Here is a 21,606-nt window from a genome sequence, read left to right on the forward strand (position 1 = left end):
ATCCAGCCTCACATTTTATTATCTTGAGTGGGGGTTTGGATGTTTCATCCAGCCTCCCATTATTCCCAAAATCTAAACAGTTCCCAAATTAAACAATCCTTTCGTTTTCAGATGTTGGATTATTTTGACAACAGCTTGGTGAACACAGGAAAATCGCTTGCTCTCACGCTGACGTCTCTGTCCTCAGCCGGCTGCACACACTGTTGTGTTTAGTTGAATAGCTCGGTTGGGGGAACATTGGTCTGAAAGCTTCACATACACCTTGAGGTACAGCACCCCAGCTCTTAATGAAGCACATTACAACCTGCCAGACTCAACATTGATCTCAACAATTTTGGCTGTTTTGTTTCTTTCTGCTTGCATTTTTTTTTGGTTTTGCTCTCATTTTCAATTTCAGACAGCAGGACATCTGTTAAAAGCCCTTTTTAGTGTTTCTTTCCTTGGCCATGTTAGAATTTTTCTTTTCTCTCTGTCATTCAATCTCTCCTGTCCTTTGCCCTATCACTAACAGTCCTTTTATCCTTGACTCAGCCACCCTTTGCAGAATGCTTCAAACTTTTCCCCAGTCCTGAAGGGTCTCAGAGCTGAAATACAAACTCTATTTCTCACTCCAAAGCTACTGCCAGAATTTGCTTAGTATTTCTGTTTCAGTTTCCGATCTTCAGCTTCTGTGGTACTCTGATGTTCACTTGGCTGAATCTGTCCTCGTATTGGTGGGAGAGTAATGGGTGGGTCATGGCTTTCTAACCATTCCCACATCCCTCCACCACTCTCAAGTTTGATCATTGGTGAAATAAGGCAACAACAATACCCACGCAGCTCTGCCACCGGACCTGAAATGTTAACTGTGATTTTTCTCTTCACAGATGCTGCCAGACCTGCTGAGTTTTTCCAGCAACTTCTGTTTTTGTTCCCAACCACAATACTGTATGTACTCAAGTAAACCATTCACCAGGCACTGTCAGGCCTGAGATGCCTGAATGTCCCACTGTTCCTCCTGGTTTATTGCTATTAGCAGGCACTGGAAAGACAAATGGAACAGTTAAAAAGAAGAATTCACAATCTGGATGTGAGCTCAGGCCACTATTAAATTTGGCAAGGTCTTTATTCTTATCGTACTATCGGTTTCAGACAGGTGACTGACACACCCTGGAAACGGAGGGTTGCATTTGGGAAGACGGTACAGTTCTGGGGGAGATTGCAACCTGACATTTATCCCCCCCCTTCCTTAAATTTTCGCTCAAAAATAGAGGGAAAGTCACGTCAAACGTCTTCCCTCCCTGGATGAAATTTAACCTTGGCAGGATGCAAAACGGGCAGCAGTGACCTGGTCCATTGTTACTGTTTGCTGTAAGGACTGCAATATGCTGAAGCAACATGGCTGAAATGAGGAGAAATTTCTTCACCCCAGAGAGTGGTGAACCTGCAGAACTCTCTGTCATGGAAAGTGATTGAGGCCAAAACATTGAATGTTTTCAAGGAGTTAGATATAGTTCTTAGGGCTAAAGAGTATGGGGGAGAATGTGGGAACCGGCTCCTGAGCCGCATATATTGAATGGTGAAACAGGCTGTAAGGGCTGAATGGCCCACACCTCCTCCTATTTTCTATGTTTGTGTGTTTTCTATCAACCTTGCAAAGATGTTATGGAGATGGAGCTCACTGGTATAAATAGCACAGTGTGGGTGGAGTTCATCAATTTTTTTTTCACTCGTATAAGGTGGGTTTTGCTGGGCGGGCCAGCATTTATTGCCCATCCCCAGTTGTCCTTGAGCTGTTCTCTTGAACTGATGTAGTTCATGTGCTGCAGGTAGACGCACAGGGAATTCCAGGAATTTGTCCCCGTGACAGTGAAAGAACGGTGATATATTTCCAAGACAGGACAGTGAGTGGCTCGGCAGGGAATTTGTAGGGGGCAGTACTCCCATGTATCTGCTGTCCTTGTTCTTCTAGATGGAAGTAGCCATGGGTTTGGAAGGTGCTGTCTATGGACCTTGGCAAAATTGATGAATTGAGAGAACATTTGGAAATGAACACACAAAGAAGATAACTCAGTTCTTAAAGTAACAACAAGATTAAAGACTAGAATATGGGCGGCACAGTGGCTCAATGGTTAACATTGTCACTTCACAGCACCAGGGACCTGGGTTTGATTTCTTGGGCGAATCTCTCCATGCAGTTTGCATATTCTCCCCGTGTCTGTGTGGGTTTCCACCGGGTGATCTGGTTTCCTCCCACAGTCCAAAGATGTGCAGGTTAGGTAGACTGGCCATGCTAAATTGCCCGTAGTGTTCAGGGATGTGTAGATTAGGTGGGTTAAAGGGGTGGGGGATGCTCATCAGAGGGTCAGTATGGACTTGTTGGGCTGTAGGGCTTGTTTCCACACAGTAGGGATTCTATGATTATCACATATAGCACCATTTAGTCTGAATACATAATAGATAGTGTTATCTTCTTTTGGTCTATACCTTCTTTTAAGTTCCTCCTGAAATTGAGGGGTGTAATGCTGACAAAGGTATGATTCTCACCATCAAACACATGTTGCTCATGATCTAAAGGTAAGTGTGTAAAAGCTGTCATTGAAGAAGAATATTATTATTCTGGAAGCTGTTAGCACACCTTCAGCACCTTTAGACTTGGCGCAAATAAACTTGCACAGTTGCCAAAAGTTGCTAATCAGGTTTTTGAGCATTTAAGACGTCAAAATAATTTAAAAAGTTGCCACACCTTTGAAACCTTATGAATGCTTCACTGGCCACACCTTTCTGATTTAAATATTTCAGTCGTAAGAAACAATGAGCTTGATACTATATCCTGGCCAGCCAACTTGCTCCTGGCCAATAGAAGCACGTTTTCCAGTTTTCCTTCAGGGTCCCTTTACATTGTCATTTTGATATCTCATAACATCAGCATTTTAGGTGATGAATGATCATGACAGTGTTCATCGTCATGTTGTTTTGCAATGGGACCACTGGGATCACAGAGATAAAAATTTGTGAGCCCTCCTCTCCTAGGTACACTGCCCATTGGCCCCATATTGCTACCTTCCTCAAGGGCCCACACATGTTCTCAGTCAATGCACCTTTAAGGTGTAGTGTTAAATAACAGGGTGATTTCATTCTTGTCTGTTCCAGTGGCTGATTGCTGGATACCACTGCCAGGAATCTCACAGATCATAGAATCCCTACAGTGTAGAAACAGGCCCTTTGCCCTAACAAGTCGACACTGATCCTCACAGCGTCCAACCCAGGCCCATCCCCCTATAACCCACATGATCTACAAACTCTGGGCAATTTAGCCAATCCACCTAACCTGCACATCTTTGGATTGTGGGTGGAAACCCACACAGACACGGGGAGAATGTGCAAACTCCACACAGACTGGAATTGACCCCAGGTCCCGGGTGCTGTGAGGCAGCAGTGCTAACCACGGTGCCACTTTGCCGTATCATCAGTTAGGTTTTCTTTCATTTAAACATGATGCAATTTTTTAAAAAAAAATTCAACCTGTTGCCCGTCCCAGACTAGCCTGGAGAGGGTGGTGGTGAGTTGAACTGCTGCAATCTTTGGGATGTGCTACACACACAGTGCGGGGGCAGGGAGTGAGGGTGGGGGAGGTGTACTTCCAGCGACAGTGATGGAATTTCACAGTGAGGATGGCCTCTGTCTTGGAGGGAGCTTGCATTTGATGGTGTTCCCATATGTTTGCTACTCTTGCCCATCTAGGTGGTAGAGATAGTAGGTTTAGAAGGTGCTGTTCAAGTAACCCGGGTGTTAGCGAGTTTTGAGAAGATTTGTAGCTCAGGTTGAGGTTCTGGATGTGAGTTTGCTCGCTGAGCTGGAAGGTTAGTTTTCAGATGTTTCGTCACCTTTCTAGGTAACATCAGTGAGCCTCCGACGAAGCGCTGGTGTTATATCCCGCTTTCTATTTATCTGGTTAGGTTTCCTTGGGTTGGTGATGTCATTTCCTGCGTTGGTGTTGTCATTTCCGTTCTTTTTCTCAGGGGATGGTAGGTTGGCTCCAAATCAATGTGTTTGTTGATGGAGTTCCGGTTGGAATGCCATGCTTCTAGGAATTCTCGTGCGTGTCTCTGTTTGGCTTGTCCTAGGATGGATGCGTTGTCCCAATCAAAGTGGTGTCCTTCTTCATCTGTATGTAAGGAGTGGAAACTGAACAGGCAAAAGACTGACATACACCAGGACATGGTCTATGCCAAACACGCAACTAGGCTCCTTTGTCTTGGTCGCATTGTAATCTCAAATTTCCCATTTCACATTTCAGCAATCAGGTCATTTGCTTCTAGTTCTGACTAGAGATTTACTTCTGGAATTTCAATGGGCAGATCATAGTGATTAGATAGGGAGGTGGTGGCATAGGGCAATACTGCTGGGTTTGTATTCTAAAGGCTCAGGTTAATGCTTTGGAGTCTTGGATTCAAATCCCACTGTGGATACTAGTAGAACTTGAAATTAATTCATATAACCACAATATAAAGCTAAGCTCAGTGAAGGTGACCTGTGATGTTTGCAAATGAAAACCCACCTGGTTCACTAGATCATCATCATAGAATCCCTACATTGGGGAAACAGGCCTTCCAGCCCAACAAGTCCACACCGACCCTCAGAGCATCCACCCAAACCCATTCACCTATGACCCAAACATCACTACAGGCAACTTAACATGGCCAATCCACCCAACCTGCACATCTTTGGTCTGTGGGAGGAAACCCACACAGACAGGGGGAGAATATACAAGCTCCACACAGACAGTTGGCCAAGGCTGGAATTGAACCCAGGTCCCTGGTGCTGTGGGGCAGCAGCGGTAACCACTGTGCCACCGTGCCACCCCAAAAATATCCTTCAGAGAAAGAAATCTGCCATCCTTAACTGGTCTGGCCTTCTGTTGTTTTATTTACTCATGGGATGTGGACGTCACGACCTGGCCCAGCATTTAGTGCCCATCCCTGTTGCCCTTGAGAAGGTGATAGTGAGCTGCCTTCTTGAAACGCTGCAGACCATGTGCTGTAGACAGATCCACAATGCCGTTAAGGAAGGAATTCCAGGATTTTGACTGAGTGAAAGCGAAAGAAAAGCAATATTTTCCCCAGTCAGGATGGTCAGTGGCTTGGAGGGGAACTCACAGGGGCTGGTGTTCCCTACACGTGACTCCAGGCTAAGAGCAATGTCGTAGACTCCTTACTGCCCTCTGAAATTGCCCCTACCAAGCCATTGAGTTCAAGGGCAACTGGGGAAACAAATGTTGGCCTCAACAGTGATGCCCACATCTGACGAAAGAGTTTGGTTTTTAAATGGAGACCTGAAAGAAATGGTTTGCATCACTAAATCTGGCTATAATGCCAATTTTCTCAGCAATTTTGACAATTGTTATTTGAAATTACATTCCAATTGATCTTCCATAATGGTGGTTTGAAACCACCATTAAAGGTAATTGTTTAATGCCATCCCATTTACACCACAATTTATGGCACAAAATTTGGTTCACACAAGACTTAATTCAATAGTGAAAACATTTTAACCCCTTCAACATTTCACGTGCGCATTTAAAATGACATTTGTTACCATGCCATATTAAAAAAAGTTCAGGCCTGATGGCAAAAACTTGGTCAGTAGGGCCAGTTTAAAAGATCTTGACATGGAGCAAGAGTTAGAGAGTGGCATGTGGTTCACACTGCTACCTCACAGTGCCAGGGATCTGAGTTCCACTCCACCCTTGGGTGACTGTGCAAAGTTTGCGTCTGTACTGGGTTTCCCCGGGTGCTCTGGTTACCTCTCACAGTCCGAAGATGTGCAGGTTATGTGGATTAGCCATGGGAAAAGTGGAGTTGTAGGGTAGGGGAATGGGTCTAAGGTGGGATGCTCTTTGGAGGGTTGATGTGGATTTGCTGGGCCAAATGGCCTGCTTCCACACCCTAGGGATTCTACGAGAGGTGGTTAGCTTTAGGCAGGGAATTCCAAAAACTTGGTGGAACACGGTGGCTCAGTGGTTAACACTGCTTCCTCACAGCGCTAAGGACCCGGGTTTGATTCCACCCTTGGGCAACTATCTGTGTGGAGTTTGCACTTTCTCCCCCGTTCTGCGTGGGTTTCCTCCCACAGACCAAAGATGTGCTGGCCAGGTGTATTGGTCATACTAAATTGCCCATAGTGTTCAGGGATATATAGATTAGGTGGGTTATAGGTGGATGGGATGCTCTGGGTCTGGGTGGGATGTTTGGAGGGCTGGAGAAGGCTTGTTGGGCTGAAGGGCCTGTTTCCACACTGTAGAGATTCTATGATTCTATGAAATATAACCAGATGAGTATTGGGGGACAATGGTACCTCTCAGTGGGTCCTGGTATTGGAAGAAATTACAGAGATAGGGAGGGGTGAAGCCATAGAGCGACTTGAAATCAAGATTAGAACTTTATAATTGGTGTTTAACTGGAAGCCAATGTAGCTCAGTTAGCATTGAGTGATAGGAAAATCGAGCTTTGAGTGATCCAGCTGGATAATCGATGTCAGTGCTTGCATTTGACTCGGGTAAAATGCACAAACACATGTCTCCAATGTTACACTCTAAACAGTGATTTAAGAAGGATAAATAAATCAATGATCTGCAAATTGCTTAATATAACTTGCAAAAGGAGAATGGTTGTGCACACTCACTGTCTGATTGGTGGCTAAAAAGCACAGATTTCACTTCTGCGTGGTGGGAAACCCTATGAGGGGCATTTGAATCAATCATGCACCTGAGGTTGCAGGTCAAAATCATTTGTGATTGTGTCATTGTGAAAGGCATGCAGTGCACAAGTGAGCGAGCTGCAAATGTTGGTGACCTGCAATGCTGACCGTGTCACTAGTCCTTGTGAATTACAGAGAGACATCTCTGTGAAGTGAAAGTGACCTTAAAAGAAGCAATGGTGGCTCACAATGCACATAACTAGTACAAGGCCTCCTGAGGTGCACAGGGCCATAGAACCAATTCCCTCTCCAATATACTGGAAGTATAATGCAAGACTCTTTTATATGCAACACTACAGTTCATGGATAACATGGAGAATTAGGTTTTTTGCCACTTGCAAAGTACAGGGATACATGAGTACAGCGAAAAGTGTATAAAGTCAATGTTTCTGGTGCTATCATGGTGCAAAGATACCTAGGCACAAAATATTAGGTATAAATTAGAAAAATAAAGAACTAATAGTAAAAATTCAACATTACTGTCCTAAATTGCGGTTGGGAACAGAAGGAATCAACGCTCATGTAGCAATAACATTGTGTTACTATCTATTTACCAATTGACTGGTGATGCAGTCATCAGAATAAAGTGCCAATGTGTGGCCCTCCTATTACAGAAAGCTCCTGCTATATGAGAAATATTTTAAGCTGTCATTTATAAGGGATGTGAATGCTGACCTCTCTTATTGCTAAGGATCTGTTCTGTCTCTTCTATTCCCTGCACAGGTGACTGGTGGGCAGTCGGGGACATCCTGGATATTGTTCCTGTGATGCAAAGAAGGTGCGGAGAAATGGGAGAGGACAGATGTGTCAGCAAGCCCAGGACCCCAGCAGCAACCTCCAGCTGAACCCAGACAGTATCCAAATAAAGAGAGTACAGGAGAAGTGTTCCTCCCGTGGAGGCACAGGAGGGTCAGAGGCTTTTGTTCTTCGAGCTATTTCCTCCTCATGAGTAAGGCATACTGTCAGTGCAGGCTGAGGATGTCCCAGACCGCAACAACTGAGCTGTGCTAACTGCTGGAGTGGGACCTATGACTAAGGACAGCACACTGGCAAAGGGGTTTAGCACTGCTGCCTTGTAGTGCCAGGGATTCAACTTCAGCCTTAGGTGACTGTCTGTGTGGACTTTGCAAATTCTCCCCATGCCTGCATGGGCTTTCTCTGGGTGATCTGGTTTCCTCCCACAGTCCAGTGATGTGCAGATTAGGTAGGTCGGCCATACTAAATTGTCCATAATGATCAGCGGTGTGTAGGTCGAGTGGATCAGCCACGGGAAATGCAGGGTTACAGGGATAGAGTAGGGGTGTGGGTCTGGGTGGGATGCTCTTTGGAGGGTTGGTGTGGTTCAATGGGCTGAAAGGTCTGCTTCCACGCTGTAGGGGTTGTATGATTCTATAAAGGAGTGAGTTGCCATCCCACCTCAAGGTGACATTGGGATTTGAACCATTATGCAACTGCAAGGTTCCAAGGAGCCATAGTATGGGGTCTCCGAATCATCCACCCACAAATCCATCAAGACCATAATCAATGTAACTTGTGCTAGATCACACTTTCACATCATCTTTCCCTTTGATGAGATCAATGCTGCAGGCCACGCAGTAGGATTCAACAACATAGCTGTCTTCTCCCTGGTGCAGTCCTGACACACATGGTGCTTTGCAGGCCATATTATAGCACAGCTGAATTCCTCAATAGAACAGGGTTCCAGTCCACCAATACATAGATAATCTGTGACCATTGGTACCATATCTCGGTCATCTGTACCTGGTATCTGGGGAGCTGCTATGATGCCGTCACCCTTGGGAAATCTCACATTCCTTCTGTATTTGAGGGGCAAGATGCTTTGAGGGTGATTACTGAAAGACAAGGGCTATTCTCTGTGACCATGATTGATGGCCGAGCTATGCAACCCTTGATTGAGGTGATATGTAGATGCAATGCAGTCCATTCTTTGACCAGGGCTTTGACAGAGCAGACAATAGCTGAAGATGAGGTTCTGCGGTTTGGACCAGGTAGGTGGGGCATTGCAGTATAATCTGGGCATTGAGCTGCATAATCTAGTATGCTGTGCTCTGCAAAACTGGAATAGGAAAAGAGGAGATAGCAAGAACTGCAGATGCTGGAGTCAGAGATAACGCTGTGGAGGAGCACAGCTCTGAAAAGAGATATGCTTTTTCCTCTTAAATCTCTTTTTGTTTTTGTTGATTGTAAATACAGTCAATGAATGATCACTGCACACATCTACTGGAACTGGCTGTCAGTTAAGTCTTGTATTGGCTTGTAGTGCTGCACTATTATGCAGAAGGTAGTGTTCCTTCTGCTCAATGTCCCCACCTTTCTCATCTGAAGATTGCTCTAAATCTCTTAGCCTTCATCACAGCTCCACTTTTCCTGTGATAACACAGTGTGGAGCTGGAGGAGCACAGCCGTCCAGGCAGCATCAGAGGAGCAGAAAAGTTGGCATTTCGGGTTGGGAACCTTCTTCAGAAACAGGGAGAGGGAAGGGAGTTCAGAAATAAATAGACCTGCCTTCCCCCTCCCCATTTCTAAAGAAGGTAGCTGACGTGAACCATCAACTTTTCTGCTCCTCTGATGCTGCCTGGCCGGCTGTGGTCCTCCAGCTCCACACTGTGTTATCACAGGAAAAGTGGAGCTGTGATGGAGGCTAAGAGATTTAGAGCAATCTTCAGATGAGAAAGATGAGGGCATTGAGCAGAAGGAACATTACCTTCTGCATAATAGTGCAGCACTACAAACCAATACAGGACTTAACTGACAGCCAGTTCCAGTAGATGTGTGCAGTGATCATTCATTGACTGTATTTACAATCAACAAAAATAAAAAGAGGTTTGAGAGAAAAAAGCATATTTTCTTTTCGGAACACAAACAAAATGCTGATGCATGGAGCATTTTACAGTCTTTGGAGATGTTTGAAGCCTTTCCTGTATGTGATGGTCCTGCATTCATCATTGGTAAGATGCTAGTCTACACTGGGCACTCTGAAAAGTGTAGCAGTGATTTAGAGAAGCTTGTAAGATGAGGTCTGACTAAGGACCAGTGAATTGTCTGGTCTTGTGGTTTAACAGCCACAGGTGTAAGAACATGTTCAAGGAGGTAACACCTATGCCACCTATTCACCTTCAGAACCATTGCTTTTTGACTACAGTGCTGCAACCGATGGAGAAGGGCAACTGCAGAACTAGAGAAATTCAGCAGGTCTGTGTGCAGAGGAACAGAGTCAACATTTCACGTCCAATGTCAGTCTTCTTCAGAGCTAGAAGGAGAATTACACAAGACCCCAAACATTAGCTTTTTTCCTGTCCCCACAGATGCTACGAGACCTGATGAGTTTCTTCAGTAAAATCTTTCTGTCTTTTGTTATGCAAGTGTCTCTCACTGTAGTAAAACTCAGGAAATGTGATCGGAGTTAATCCAATTCTTCAGCATTGTCTCCCAAGTCCCTCATTTAAGACATAGGAGCTCACACCAGTCACAGCATGAGAACTGCAGATTATCATGAATAATCACACATTACTATCACACCGAGCACAAGAATCACTGCTGACACTCCAATGTAGTACTGAGGGGCTCCTGAAACATCTTTGTTAAAGACTGACACCACCTGCTTTCCTGAATGGACATAAAAAAGTTACCATGGCATTATTTCATAGAAAAACAGCTTTCACCATTAACATGCAATGTTTATCCTTTAATCAATATCACACCCAGGACACTAACATGTTCCAGTCCGTGAGAGTTTACTGCACGCAAATTGTTTGTGCATTCCCTGACATTACATCGACTACACTTCATAAGTACTTCATTGGCAGTAGAGGTTTTTGTGAAGTTGGGTAGTTGTGACAAGATCCATATATATGCCAGACTTTCACTTTTTCCTACAGTCATCACATAATTTGAATTGTCAGATACAGTTGATTACAGCAAGTTTACATACGCCAAAAACAAATGCATACAAAGTTCAAATTCCCAGCAGAAATCAGCCTAGCCAAAAAAATAAATTTAAACTGTTTCTATTTGGGAATCGGGTTTGCTGAAATGAAGGGGGTGAGGCAGAAGAATCTGTCTCTGCAATGAATTTGTCATTTTTTTTACAAATCCAAGTTGCTTTTAGGTCGAGCTGTATTGCCGAATGAGATAAAAATGCATCCTCGCTGTCAAAGAAACAGGAGCAACAAGCTCGCTCACAATCACCAGACAGCATTCAAATAAAGGGCGTTGTTAAATTTAGTAGCTTAGGCAAATCATTTGGAAAATTGGTTAACCAGTGAATGTCACAAGCACGTACCAGTAAGGTGGGTCCTGCCCAATTACAGGAAATATACCAAAAAGTAGTGATTTGAAGTGAAATACAGTGTAGCCTCTTGGATATAAGGGATTTTGTAAATACAAACAGGATGAAATTTGGCTTCACAACTTTCAGCAAAGAGGCTCACTGTGAATCCAGAGCTTGTTTTATAGCATAGGTGATGTTTCCTTTCCAAAGGCAAGGCCTTTGAAAGGAGGAAGTAATCAGGCAGGGAACGGAGGTGCAGTGGGTGTCTGGGAGAAGGTAGATGGAGTGATTGGGCCGGAGAAGGGCAGTGATGTTCAGCAGCCTATGTTTATTCTTTGAAATTGGAGCCAGGAAGAGCACACCTCCTTCTCTCTTGTCCACATTCGGCACTTTTTAAAAAATTCACTTCAATAGCAGCCTTCAGCAATTCCTTGCAAGGACCTCTGGGCAGATGTCATTTATCTGAATGTAGCTAGCCAATGCTAGTTAATGTACTCAGAACAAATCCATTTGATAACAATGGTACCAAGCAGGGATTATGTAGCATATTTACCAATACATAAGGATGTCTGTTTTAAGAGTGTTTGGATGACCATACCAGTACAGTGAGTAGCCCAGTAGAAATTTTATATGTACACCATCATGGCAAATGCCTTGTATATGAAAATGCCTGTAATTATTGGTGTTGTGGGTATCATTGCATTTCAACAATTTGCTCAAACAATTCCCTATCTAGAAATGATTCTCAAAGTCCCAGAAGGGAGAGGTGAAAATGGTCCAATCCAGTGTGCCATTTCTCACTACAGTTGAGATTCGTGTCTCCCCAAGTGAAAAAGAGATTAGCATACAAACTGGGTTCAGATAAGACTGATTTTAAAAATCCAAGCACTCAAGCATGCAGTGTAGTAGAAAACTCATCATTGGACAGAATGGGTGTCACCTCAACAACACTATAGATACTCAGGACTACCTCAAACAAGGAATTTTGTTGGTTGGCATATCTGCCAGAAAACATGACTTCCCTCTCCCTTTCTCCCACTGTCTGTGCATGGTAATTACAACATCTACCATCAATGGTCTCTACAACCAAGAAGGACAAAAGCAGCACTGTATTGAAAACACTATTAACTTTCCCATTCAAGTTATATCTTAGCTTGGGCCTATATATCCATTCTTTAGGAGTCTCTTAGTCAAAATCCTGGAATTCTGTAACACCATCATAGCAGCATTATTGCTATAAGTTCTATGACAATTCACAAAGAAGGCCCTGTCTGCATCTCAAACACTAAACATACATAGGTATAATCCCTTACCTTTGACAGGTGTGTCTGTAACTTTTTCTTAGCATCTCCAATTTCAAAGATGCGATGTGTAAATGCAAGGTTGACATTATTAAACTGTTTCCACAATTCCTCTGAAGTAGCAGCGAGGAGTTTCTCGAGCTCATCTCGCAGTCTTGCTGAAGCAGCCCGCTCACACTGTGAACGCAATATGTTGTCTTCTGTATACTTTAACCAGGAATCAGGAGTGGAGATACTAACAAAATAAAATTCAACATATTCGCCCAGGTCAATATACGTAAACGGTCCTGTCATATAGATTTGATCATTTAAAGCTTTGTTGAAAAACAGGCATCACTAAATTAGATAATATCAGGGCAGAATTATGGCCTGTTACATTCATTCTCATAAAGTCCAAATCATTCTCATAAAGTCAAAGTCCACATTAAGTTTTGTCATTTTTTTAGCGTGCATTTCAGTGAAAATGACAGAGTGGAATTGGTATTTTACAAACAATCAGAACGCCCTGAATAAAGTGGGCCACTTAAAAACTGTTCCTGCTTAGGAACATTTGAGTCAGCAGGCACTGTGGGAGACAGTAATATTGTTTGCTTTGTGGTAAGAAAATGTATGTTCACAAAATGTCCCTCTCCACACACCCACAGTCAACAGTACAGAATATTCAAAAGGATTGAGGCAGGCATGTTTGTCCAATTACCCTCTTAACGTCTTCCAGTGTAAGATGTCATGGAAAGACATTTTTGATTTCATCACTTAGGTTTTGTTGATGCACCAAGCCAAAGTATAAGAATAGGAGGTGGACTGTACTTTTTTTTTATCCTGATCATCTCCAGATCTCATTTACAGATTAGAGATGCAAGGATGGAGAAAGGCAACCGAATGATTTTCTCTTGCACTGTTGGCACTTTCTCCGATATAGCAGGAAAGACTGAAAGCACAACACTATTGAGAGTGTTTTCTTTTGTGGTTTATACACTCTGCTACTCTGTCAGCAGGAGAGGGGAGTGACTAGTGAGTTCACCAACATAGCGATGCGAGCTCTCACTGCCAAGTATCTGGAGAGAGGGCCAGCTGCTCTTGATTGGAAAACGATGTTCAGCACAGGAAATATGTACAAAGTTATTGCATTCCCTCTGCGGTTTTCTTCTTCAAAAACATGACACCACATGCTTGCTGGTTCTTTCATCTGGGAAGTCAAAGGCCACAGATATTCCGTGGCCAATACCAACGCCTAGCTCATTTGACCATCAGTAAACAAGCAACGTACGAAGACAGCTACAATTAGTTTATATTAACTGCATGATGGAATATTCTGCTAACAGAAGTCATTCAACAAAACCATAGTTTGGCAAAACTAATGAAGCCCATGCCCATATGATTAAATAGTCACACTGACTGTTAGCAATGAAAGATGAGCTGGTGACAGAGAAGCAGTCATTGTATCCATTTGCACTGCTATAGACTTATACAATTAGTGCATTCTATAAATAAAGCCATGTATGTTTGTCAATGGCTCCTTCCTTCAATAAATGACCTAGTGCTTTTTTAACGGAGTAACAAAGTCATTATCGATGGAAAGACTTATCCAGCTGCGACTCCTCACACAGATGGACAGTATGGCTCAATTTACTCCCCCTCTTTCCCTCTCTCAGAGGGCTTATGCATTATCCCCGAGGCAAATTCCTGCAAAAACATGCATTTGTACTCCTTTTGGAAACCCACTGCCATCTCCACTCATACAGGAACCAGCAGGTTGTACAATAGTCATCCATGTGGAACTATTTAAACAACAATGGATGGATTTTACTACTGCTTTAAAAACATGATAGAGTCTACACAGAATTTGAAAAGATGTAACAACTTGGTTTATTCATTTTCAATTGGCTAATTTTAACTGTTGTCCTTCACTCCTTCCCTGAAGGAATTGAACACATGTCCCTCTCATCTCAGATAACAAAGTGTGAAGCTGGATGAACACAGCAGGCCAAGCAGCATCTCAGGAGCACAAAAGCTGACGTTTCAGGCCTAGACCCTTCATCAGAGCTTCATCAGCTCTCTGATGAAGGGTCTAGGCCCGAAACGTCAGCTTTTGTGCTCCTGAGATGCTGCTTGGCCTGCTGTGTTCATACAGCTTCACACTTTGTTATCTTGGATTCTCCAGCATCTGCCGTTCCCATTATCACTCATCCCTCTCATCTCACCCCGCATTCCCGACCCCCCCCGCCAAATTGTCCCGCAATTCAATACAGCTCCTTGTTCAAAAAGGGTGAAAAATACACTCAGCAGCAATAGATCAATCAGTTTAACTTCAATGATGTGAAATAGCCTAGAAACAATAATTTGGAACACAATTCAACAGTCACTTGGACATATGTGGAATAATTTAGGAAGGCCAGCAAATTACACCAGCTTACATTTAACTAATTTGCTTGAGATTTTTGATGAAGTTTCAGATTTTATGAGGGTAATGTGGGTGAGCATGTGAAGATGGACTTCCAAAAGGCTTTGATCTAATGGCGTAAACCGGGATTGTCAGAAAAGTTAATCCTCATGAACTAAAAACGCAAATAGCAGTGTAGATATGAAGTTGACAGACTGGAATCAGAGTAGTGGTGAACAGTTATTTTCAGACTGGAGCAAAGTGTATACTGGGATTCCACACGTATTTGTATTTGAATCACTTTTTTCTCAAGCCATATGAATGACCATGACTTGGGTATCTTGGGCACAATTTCAATGTCTGAGGAAGACATAAACCTACAAAGTATTATATAGTGAGAAGAGGATATTAATAGACTAGAAAGATCATAAATAGGTTGGTGGAATAGTTGAGTACATGACAGCTGATGCTTAATGTAGGTAAGTGTAAAGTGATTTATTTGAAAGGATGAAAGAAAAATGGCTGCCATTCCATAGAAGGTGCAGGAGCAGATGGACCTGGAGATAAATGTACATAAAGCAGTGGAGGTGAGAGGATTAGTTAGGAAAGATGTTAAGAAAGCACCTGGGACCCTGGAGTTAATCAGTAGAAAAATAGAGCATAAAATCTAGGAAGTTCCAATGGGCCTTTGTAAAACACTGGTTTGACATTAACTGGAGTATTATGTTAAACACTGGATACCATCCTTTAGGCAGGATGCGAAGGCATTAGTGAGGTGCAGCCACATTTTCAAGAATGATCTGAAGGATCAGGTACGTCAGTTGTGATAATTGATGGGAAAAGCTGAGGCTCTTCTCTGTAGAAAAGATGAAAAGGAAATTGGATAGAGACACTTAAAATTGTCCGTGCTCTGAAAAGATCAGATTGACATAACCCATTCCCGTTGGTGGATTCACACCACTTTCAAGCAAATGGTGGAAGAGCCAGAGTTGACATGAAAGGCATTTTTATACTGTGTGAAATCAGGATCTGGAATGGACTGCCTGAGAATGTGAAGGCAGATTTAATTGTGGCTTTCAAAAATGGATTAGATGATTATCTGTGATAATGGGAACTGCAGATGCTGGAGAATCCAAGATAATAAAATGTGAGGCTGGATGAACACAGCAGGCCCAGCAGCATCTCAGGAACACAAAAGCTGACGTTTCGGGCCTAGACCCTTCATCAGAGAGGGGGATGGGGTGAGGGTTCTGGAATAAATAGGGAGAGAGGGGGAGGCGGACCGAAGATGGAGAGAAAAGAAGATAGGTGGAGAGGAGAGTATAGGTGGGGAGGTAGGGAGGGGATAGGTCAGTCCAGGGAAGACGGACAGGTCAAGGAGGTGGGATGAGGTTAGTAGGTAGGAGATGGAGGTGCGGCTTGGGGTGGGAGGAAGGGATGGGTGAGAGGAAGAACAGTTTAGGGAGGCAGAGACAGGTTGGACTGGTTTTGGGATGCAGTGGGTGGAGGGGTAGAGCTGGGCTGGTTGTGTGGTGCAGTGGGGGGAGGGGACGAACTGGGCTGGTTTTGGGATGCGTTGGGGGAAGTGGAGATTTTGAAGCTGGTGAAGTCCACATTGATACCATTGGGCTGCAGGGTTCCCAAGCGGAATATGAGTTGCTGTTCCTGCAACCTTCGGGTGGCATCACTGTGGCACTGCAGGAGGCCCATGATGGACATGTCATCTAAAGAATGGTGCCGGGTGTGGGGGGGTTGGAACGCATCATCCTCCAACACTTCCGCCATCTACAATCCGACCCCACCACCCAAGACATTTTTCCAGCCCCACCCCTGTCTGCTTTCCAGAGAGACCACTCTCTCCGTGACTCCCTTGTTCGCTCCACACTGCCCTCCAAACCCACCACACCCGGCACCTTCCCCTGCAACCGCAGGAAATGTTACACTTGCCCCCACACCTCCTCCCTCACCCCTATCTCAGGCCCCAAGATGACTTTCCATATTAAGCAGAGGTTCACCTGCACATCTGCCAATGTGGTATACTGCATCCACTGTACCCGGTGTGGCTTCCTCTACATTGGGGAAACCAAGCAGAGGCTTGGGGACCGCTTTGCAGAACACCTCCGCTCGGTTCGCAATAAACAACTGCACCTCCCAGTCGCAAACCATTTCCACTCCCCCTCCCATTCTTTAGATGACATGTCCATCATGGGCATCCTGCAGTGCCACAATGATGCCACCCGAAGGTTGCAGGAACAGCAACTCATATTCCGCTTGGGAACCCTGCAGCCCAATGGTATCAATGTGGACTTCACCAGCTTCAAAATCTCCCCTTCCTCCACCGCATCCCAAAACCAGCCCAGTTTGTCCCCTCCCCCCACTGCACCACACAACCAGTCCAACCTGTCTCTGCCTCCCTAACCTGTTCTTCCTCTCACCCATCCCTTCCTCCCACCCCAAGCCGCACCTTCATCTCCTATCTACTAACCTCATCCCACCTCCTTGACCTGTCCGTCTTCCCTGGACTGACCTATCCCCTCCCTACCTCCCCACCTATACTCTCCTCTCCACCTATCTTCTTTTTCTCTCCATCTTCGGTCCGCCTCCCCCTCTCTCCCTATTTATTCCAGAACCCTCACCCCATCCCCCTCTCTGATGAAGGGTCTAGGCCCGAAACGTCAGCTTTTGTGCTCCGGAGATGCTGCTTGGCCTGCTGTGTTCATCCAGCCTCACATTTTATTATCTTAGATGATTATCTGTTGGGAGAAAAAAGGCAGAGAGTTGGGAATGGTTAAGTCACTCTTTAAGAATTTTGACACCAAGATGATGAACTGAATGAACTCCTGTGTTGTAACTATTCTAAGAGAAAATTACTCCCCGAACATTATTTTGTACACATCTTGTCGTGTATTCATGACAAGAGCATAGGTATTTCACACTTGTTAAGTGTCTGACTTCTTTCATGTTGAGGTCAGGCATTTCAAAGTGACCTTTCAAGGGAGTGGGTGTGCTTGCGATTTCAGTACATCCAGATGGTCATGATTTGTTCTTACATTGACAGGATGTTAACAATCTGCAAAGGAAATTTCAAAAAAGAGCAGAGAACACTCCAGAGGATGTGTTAGAAATGGGTCAACTTTCATATGCACAAAGCTGGGGCATATTAACCAATCCCAGGTGAGTCAACACACAAGTAAATAAAACTTGAAGCCATTAACCACTCAAAAGCATTACACAGGTGTCGTTTTTTTTTAAAGTGATTAGTTGATACAGTCATGTTTTCTGGAATATTCTAATCTCAGCGTATATGTTTGGAGAACAATTTATCGGGTGAAGGATCTCGTTACTGAAGTGCAAGGCAATTTCCTATTTATAATGGAAATATTCCAATATTGAAAGGCATAATTCAGGAGGACAGGTAATGGATTAAGTAATTAAATGTGTTCTGACACCAAATCTTCAAATTTTAGTTAAGGCTCACACTTTGCCTGTGAATAATCGCTTTGCTCAGAATTCTTAGACTGAAAGTTCACTGGTGGGCTTCGTATAGGGGCATGAGCAAATATAAATCTTCCTTGTTTTCATATTTGTAGCTCCGTGTCATTCTTTATCTTTGGTTCAATTCTGAATTGCTTACATACACTTTCCCTCATGGTCCTGTGTTGTGAAGGTTTTTAACATTCATCCACGTTCTCTGGACAGAAACTCTCGCTCACTGGCAGCCAGCATCAGAATTTTGTCCTACATCCCCATGATTGTCTACGACACAGCCACAGCAATTTAGATTCCTCACCAAGATGTTTATCCCCTTAGATTGCAGAGATGAGCATTGATATCCCTCTGGAGGTTGTGAATGAGCTTGGGTGGGATGTGGGTGAGGAAGAGGAGTTCATTGCAAAATGATGTATGTGAATGAAGAAAAGTACCACAGATCGTTTGGTTGGCAAGGTCTTGATTTGCCATCATAATTCTGGGAATGTCAGGGGAAATATGGCCGCACAGCCTCTGCTTTGCTAGTTTTACCATCTGGAAGATGGCTAGCAGACCACAAAGGAATGGGAAGGCTCTTTCCAAAGAAGTGAAGAATTCTACTCAAGAACATTTCAGAATAACAGAGACTCCTGCCACATCACATTGTTTGCAGTCAACACATCTAAAGTAGAGAGATAACAAGGTGTAGAGCTGGATGAACACCAAGCAGCATCAGAGAAGCAAGAAGGCTGACGTTTTGGGCCTAGACCCATCTTCAGAAATCAGAAGTATCTAAAAATCTAAAGTAGACATGCTTTTCACGTGATGGGATAGCGACACACATGGAAGACCTGGCACAGTCTCTGGTACGGTGGCACAGAGTATGCATTCTAGTTTTGCCATTATCAAAAAAAATCTTCACTGCCATTATCAAGTGCTCATAGACCTGGTGCAGTATAAGTCAGGTGGTGGGTGAAGCTCTACTAATTCTACTCCATCAAAATCATACAACATGCCAATGTCTCAGTAAGAGATTACTACAGAAAAATGTGTTATTCCCAGCACTGGGGGAGGTCGGGGTCGGATCTTGACTCTGCCCAAATGTTTCGTTGAGCAAGTCAGTAATCTCTTTCACAATTAACCCGACTTATATCTTGGTTGGACTTCAGATAGTCATTTGCTCAAAGTCATTGGGAACAAAAGTGAAGGGAGACGGGGAAGACAATGGCCTAGTGGTATTATCGCTGGGGTGGACTGTTAATCCAGCAACTCAAGTCATGTTCTGGGGACCCGGGTTGAAGTCCCACAATGGTAGATAATGAAATTTGAATTCAGTAAATATGTGGAATGAAGAATCTAGCGATGACCATGAATCCATTGTCAATTGTCAGAAAATCCCATCATGTTTACTCATGTCCTTTGGGGAAGGAAACTGCTGTCCTTACCCACTCTGGCCTACATGTTACTCCTGACCCACAGCAATGTGGTTCACTCCTAACTTCCCTCTGGGCAATCAAGGATGGGTAATAAATGCTGGTCTAGCCAGCAATGCCCTCATCCCATGAATGAACAAAAGAAACATAGAAACTAGACTCGCTATTACTTGGCTTATACTGCTCTATGAAATCATGATTGACTCCATTACTACCGATCCCACCAAAGGCAGTTTCTTAGATATGGTGTTCTACCTCATCGCAGCATTCAGAATTGCTTTCCTTCTGGTTTAATGTTTTAGTTGCAATTCTCCTCCCAGCTATCCCTGCACAATGAGTTACAACTAGTCCCAATGGTGTACATTTTTAATGACCTTGTCATTAATTTTGAAAGTTTGAATCTGAGATTTAAATCTTTACCAAGATGAGAACCATGTTGGATTAAAGTTGGCACTTACGTAGCATTCACTTGTTCAATTCCACAGTAATAGTTGATACCGTCTGATGTGTTCTTCAACTGGTGCACTTTATCATCAATCCAGTAAGCTGCACATTTGTCACACAGATCCCGCTCCAGTTCATGCTGAGCTGCTCTGTTGTTTCTGTTGTAATAAGAAAAGGGTGTTCATATTTAGTAGCCTTACATGACAGAGGACTGTACAAGACTCAACCCTTCCCTGTAAGCAAATGTACTATGAATGGACTCCGTGCTTAGAAGCTGGCTGACAGATTTGCTATGATTTTTGATTAACTGGAGGCCAAATTTCACACATTGCTTCTGCTCATTTAATCAAGAGTGGGAAGAGATGGTGAGAAATAGCCACACAAAATCACTTAAATGTTTCCTTTCTGCATTAAGTTTTGTAAAACGCACAAGATAAAGGCTGCTAAAGTCTCTGTCTAATGGAAGAAGCTACAGCATTGAAAAATACAAAACTAATGCACCCACCCCCTCAAAACGAAACACTCAAGAACATAAGGAAAATACTGTTCGAGGCCTCATTATTGCAGACTGGAGGGAAAAGTGTGGATTTGATTAATGCTGACTGTTGTTTATCAAGCTAGCTGCCAACAGTTGCAAAAACCATATGTTCCACCATGCTCATAAAAGTTTGTTCATTCACAGTACAGTGCAACCTCCTTGCTCATCGAAATGAAAGAGCAAAGAAATAAAAGATTTCCAGTCAATAATGAACGAGACATTTATGTTTTACTGGGTGCATTGCTCCATCACAGGGCAAAACTGAACACTCACATGGCAAATGGTGAAGCAGACTCAATGGGCTAAATGGCCTACTTATACTCCTTTTTCTTTTGGAATCACAGAAGCATAGAACCCTACAGTGTGGAAGCAGGCCATTTGGCCCATTGAGACCTCACTGACCCTCCAAAGAACATCCTACCCAAGCCCACTTTCTACCCTATCCCTGTAACTCTGCATTTCCCTTGGCAAATCCACCCAACCTACACATCTTTAGACTGTGGTTGTATCATCTATGGTTATTTTAAAGCTAAGATAAACAGATTTTTAGTCAGTAAGGGAATCAAGGGCTATGGGGAAAGGCTGGAAAGTGGAGTTGAGGATTATCAGATCAGCCGTGATCTCATTAAATGACAGAGCAGACTTGATGGGCTGAATGGTCACCTTCTGCTCCTATGTCTTATGGTGAATCCCATTAGGTGCTATGTCCACAAGATTGAATTCTCATTGCATTCTGCATCTTACTTGTCCCAATGATCACTTATCATGACCTTGTACCAGCACTAACAAAATGTTTCGTGAAAGTCGAATAAAGATTCAAAACCCAAAGTCAGATTTTACCTAGGGCTCTGTTGGGAAAGACAGAGTTATGTACGGTAAAATGAAGGTGCTTTAATTATATCAGTGATAATGAGAACCGCAGATGCTGGAGAATCCAAGATAACAAAGTGTGGAGCTGGATGAACACAGCAGGCCAAGCAGCATCTCAGGAGCACGAAAGCTGACGTTTCGGG

At 43.7% G+C, this 21,606-nt stretch overlaps 1 protein-coding gene across 9 annotated transcripts in view; it reads right to left on the reverse strand.

Moving 5' to 3' along the window:
* LOC125462365 (tektin-3-like) overlaps positions 1-21,606 on the reverse strand; it is a 70,207-nt gene that overhangs the window by 26,739 nt on the left and 21,862 nt on the right. For all 9 annotated transcript variants that reach the window (XM_048552355.2, XM_048552347.2, XM_048552356.2 and 6 more), the window contains exons 5-6: positions 20,070-20,213; positions 12,343-12,565 (exon numbers count right to left, since the gene is read on the reverse strand). In XM_048552355.2, coding sequence (XP_048408312.1) covers positions 12,343-12,565; positions 20,070-20,213 — 367 coding nt within the window. The remainder of the gene's footprint in view (positions 1-12,342; positions 12,566-20,069; positions 20,214-21,606) is intronic.

This window comes from Stegostoma tigrinum, chromosome 23 (genome assembly GCF_030684315.1).
Source record: "Stegostoma tigrinum isolate sSteTig4 chromosome 23, sSteTig4.hap1, whole genome shotgun sequence".
In the NCBI taxonomy this organism is placed as follows: Eukaryota; Metazoa; Chordata; class Chondrichthyes; order Orectolobiformes; family Stegostomatidae; genus Stegostoma; species Stegostoma tigrinum.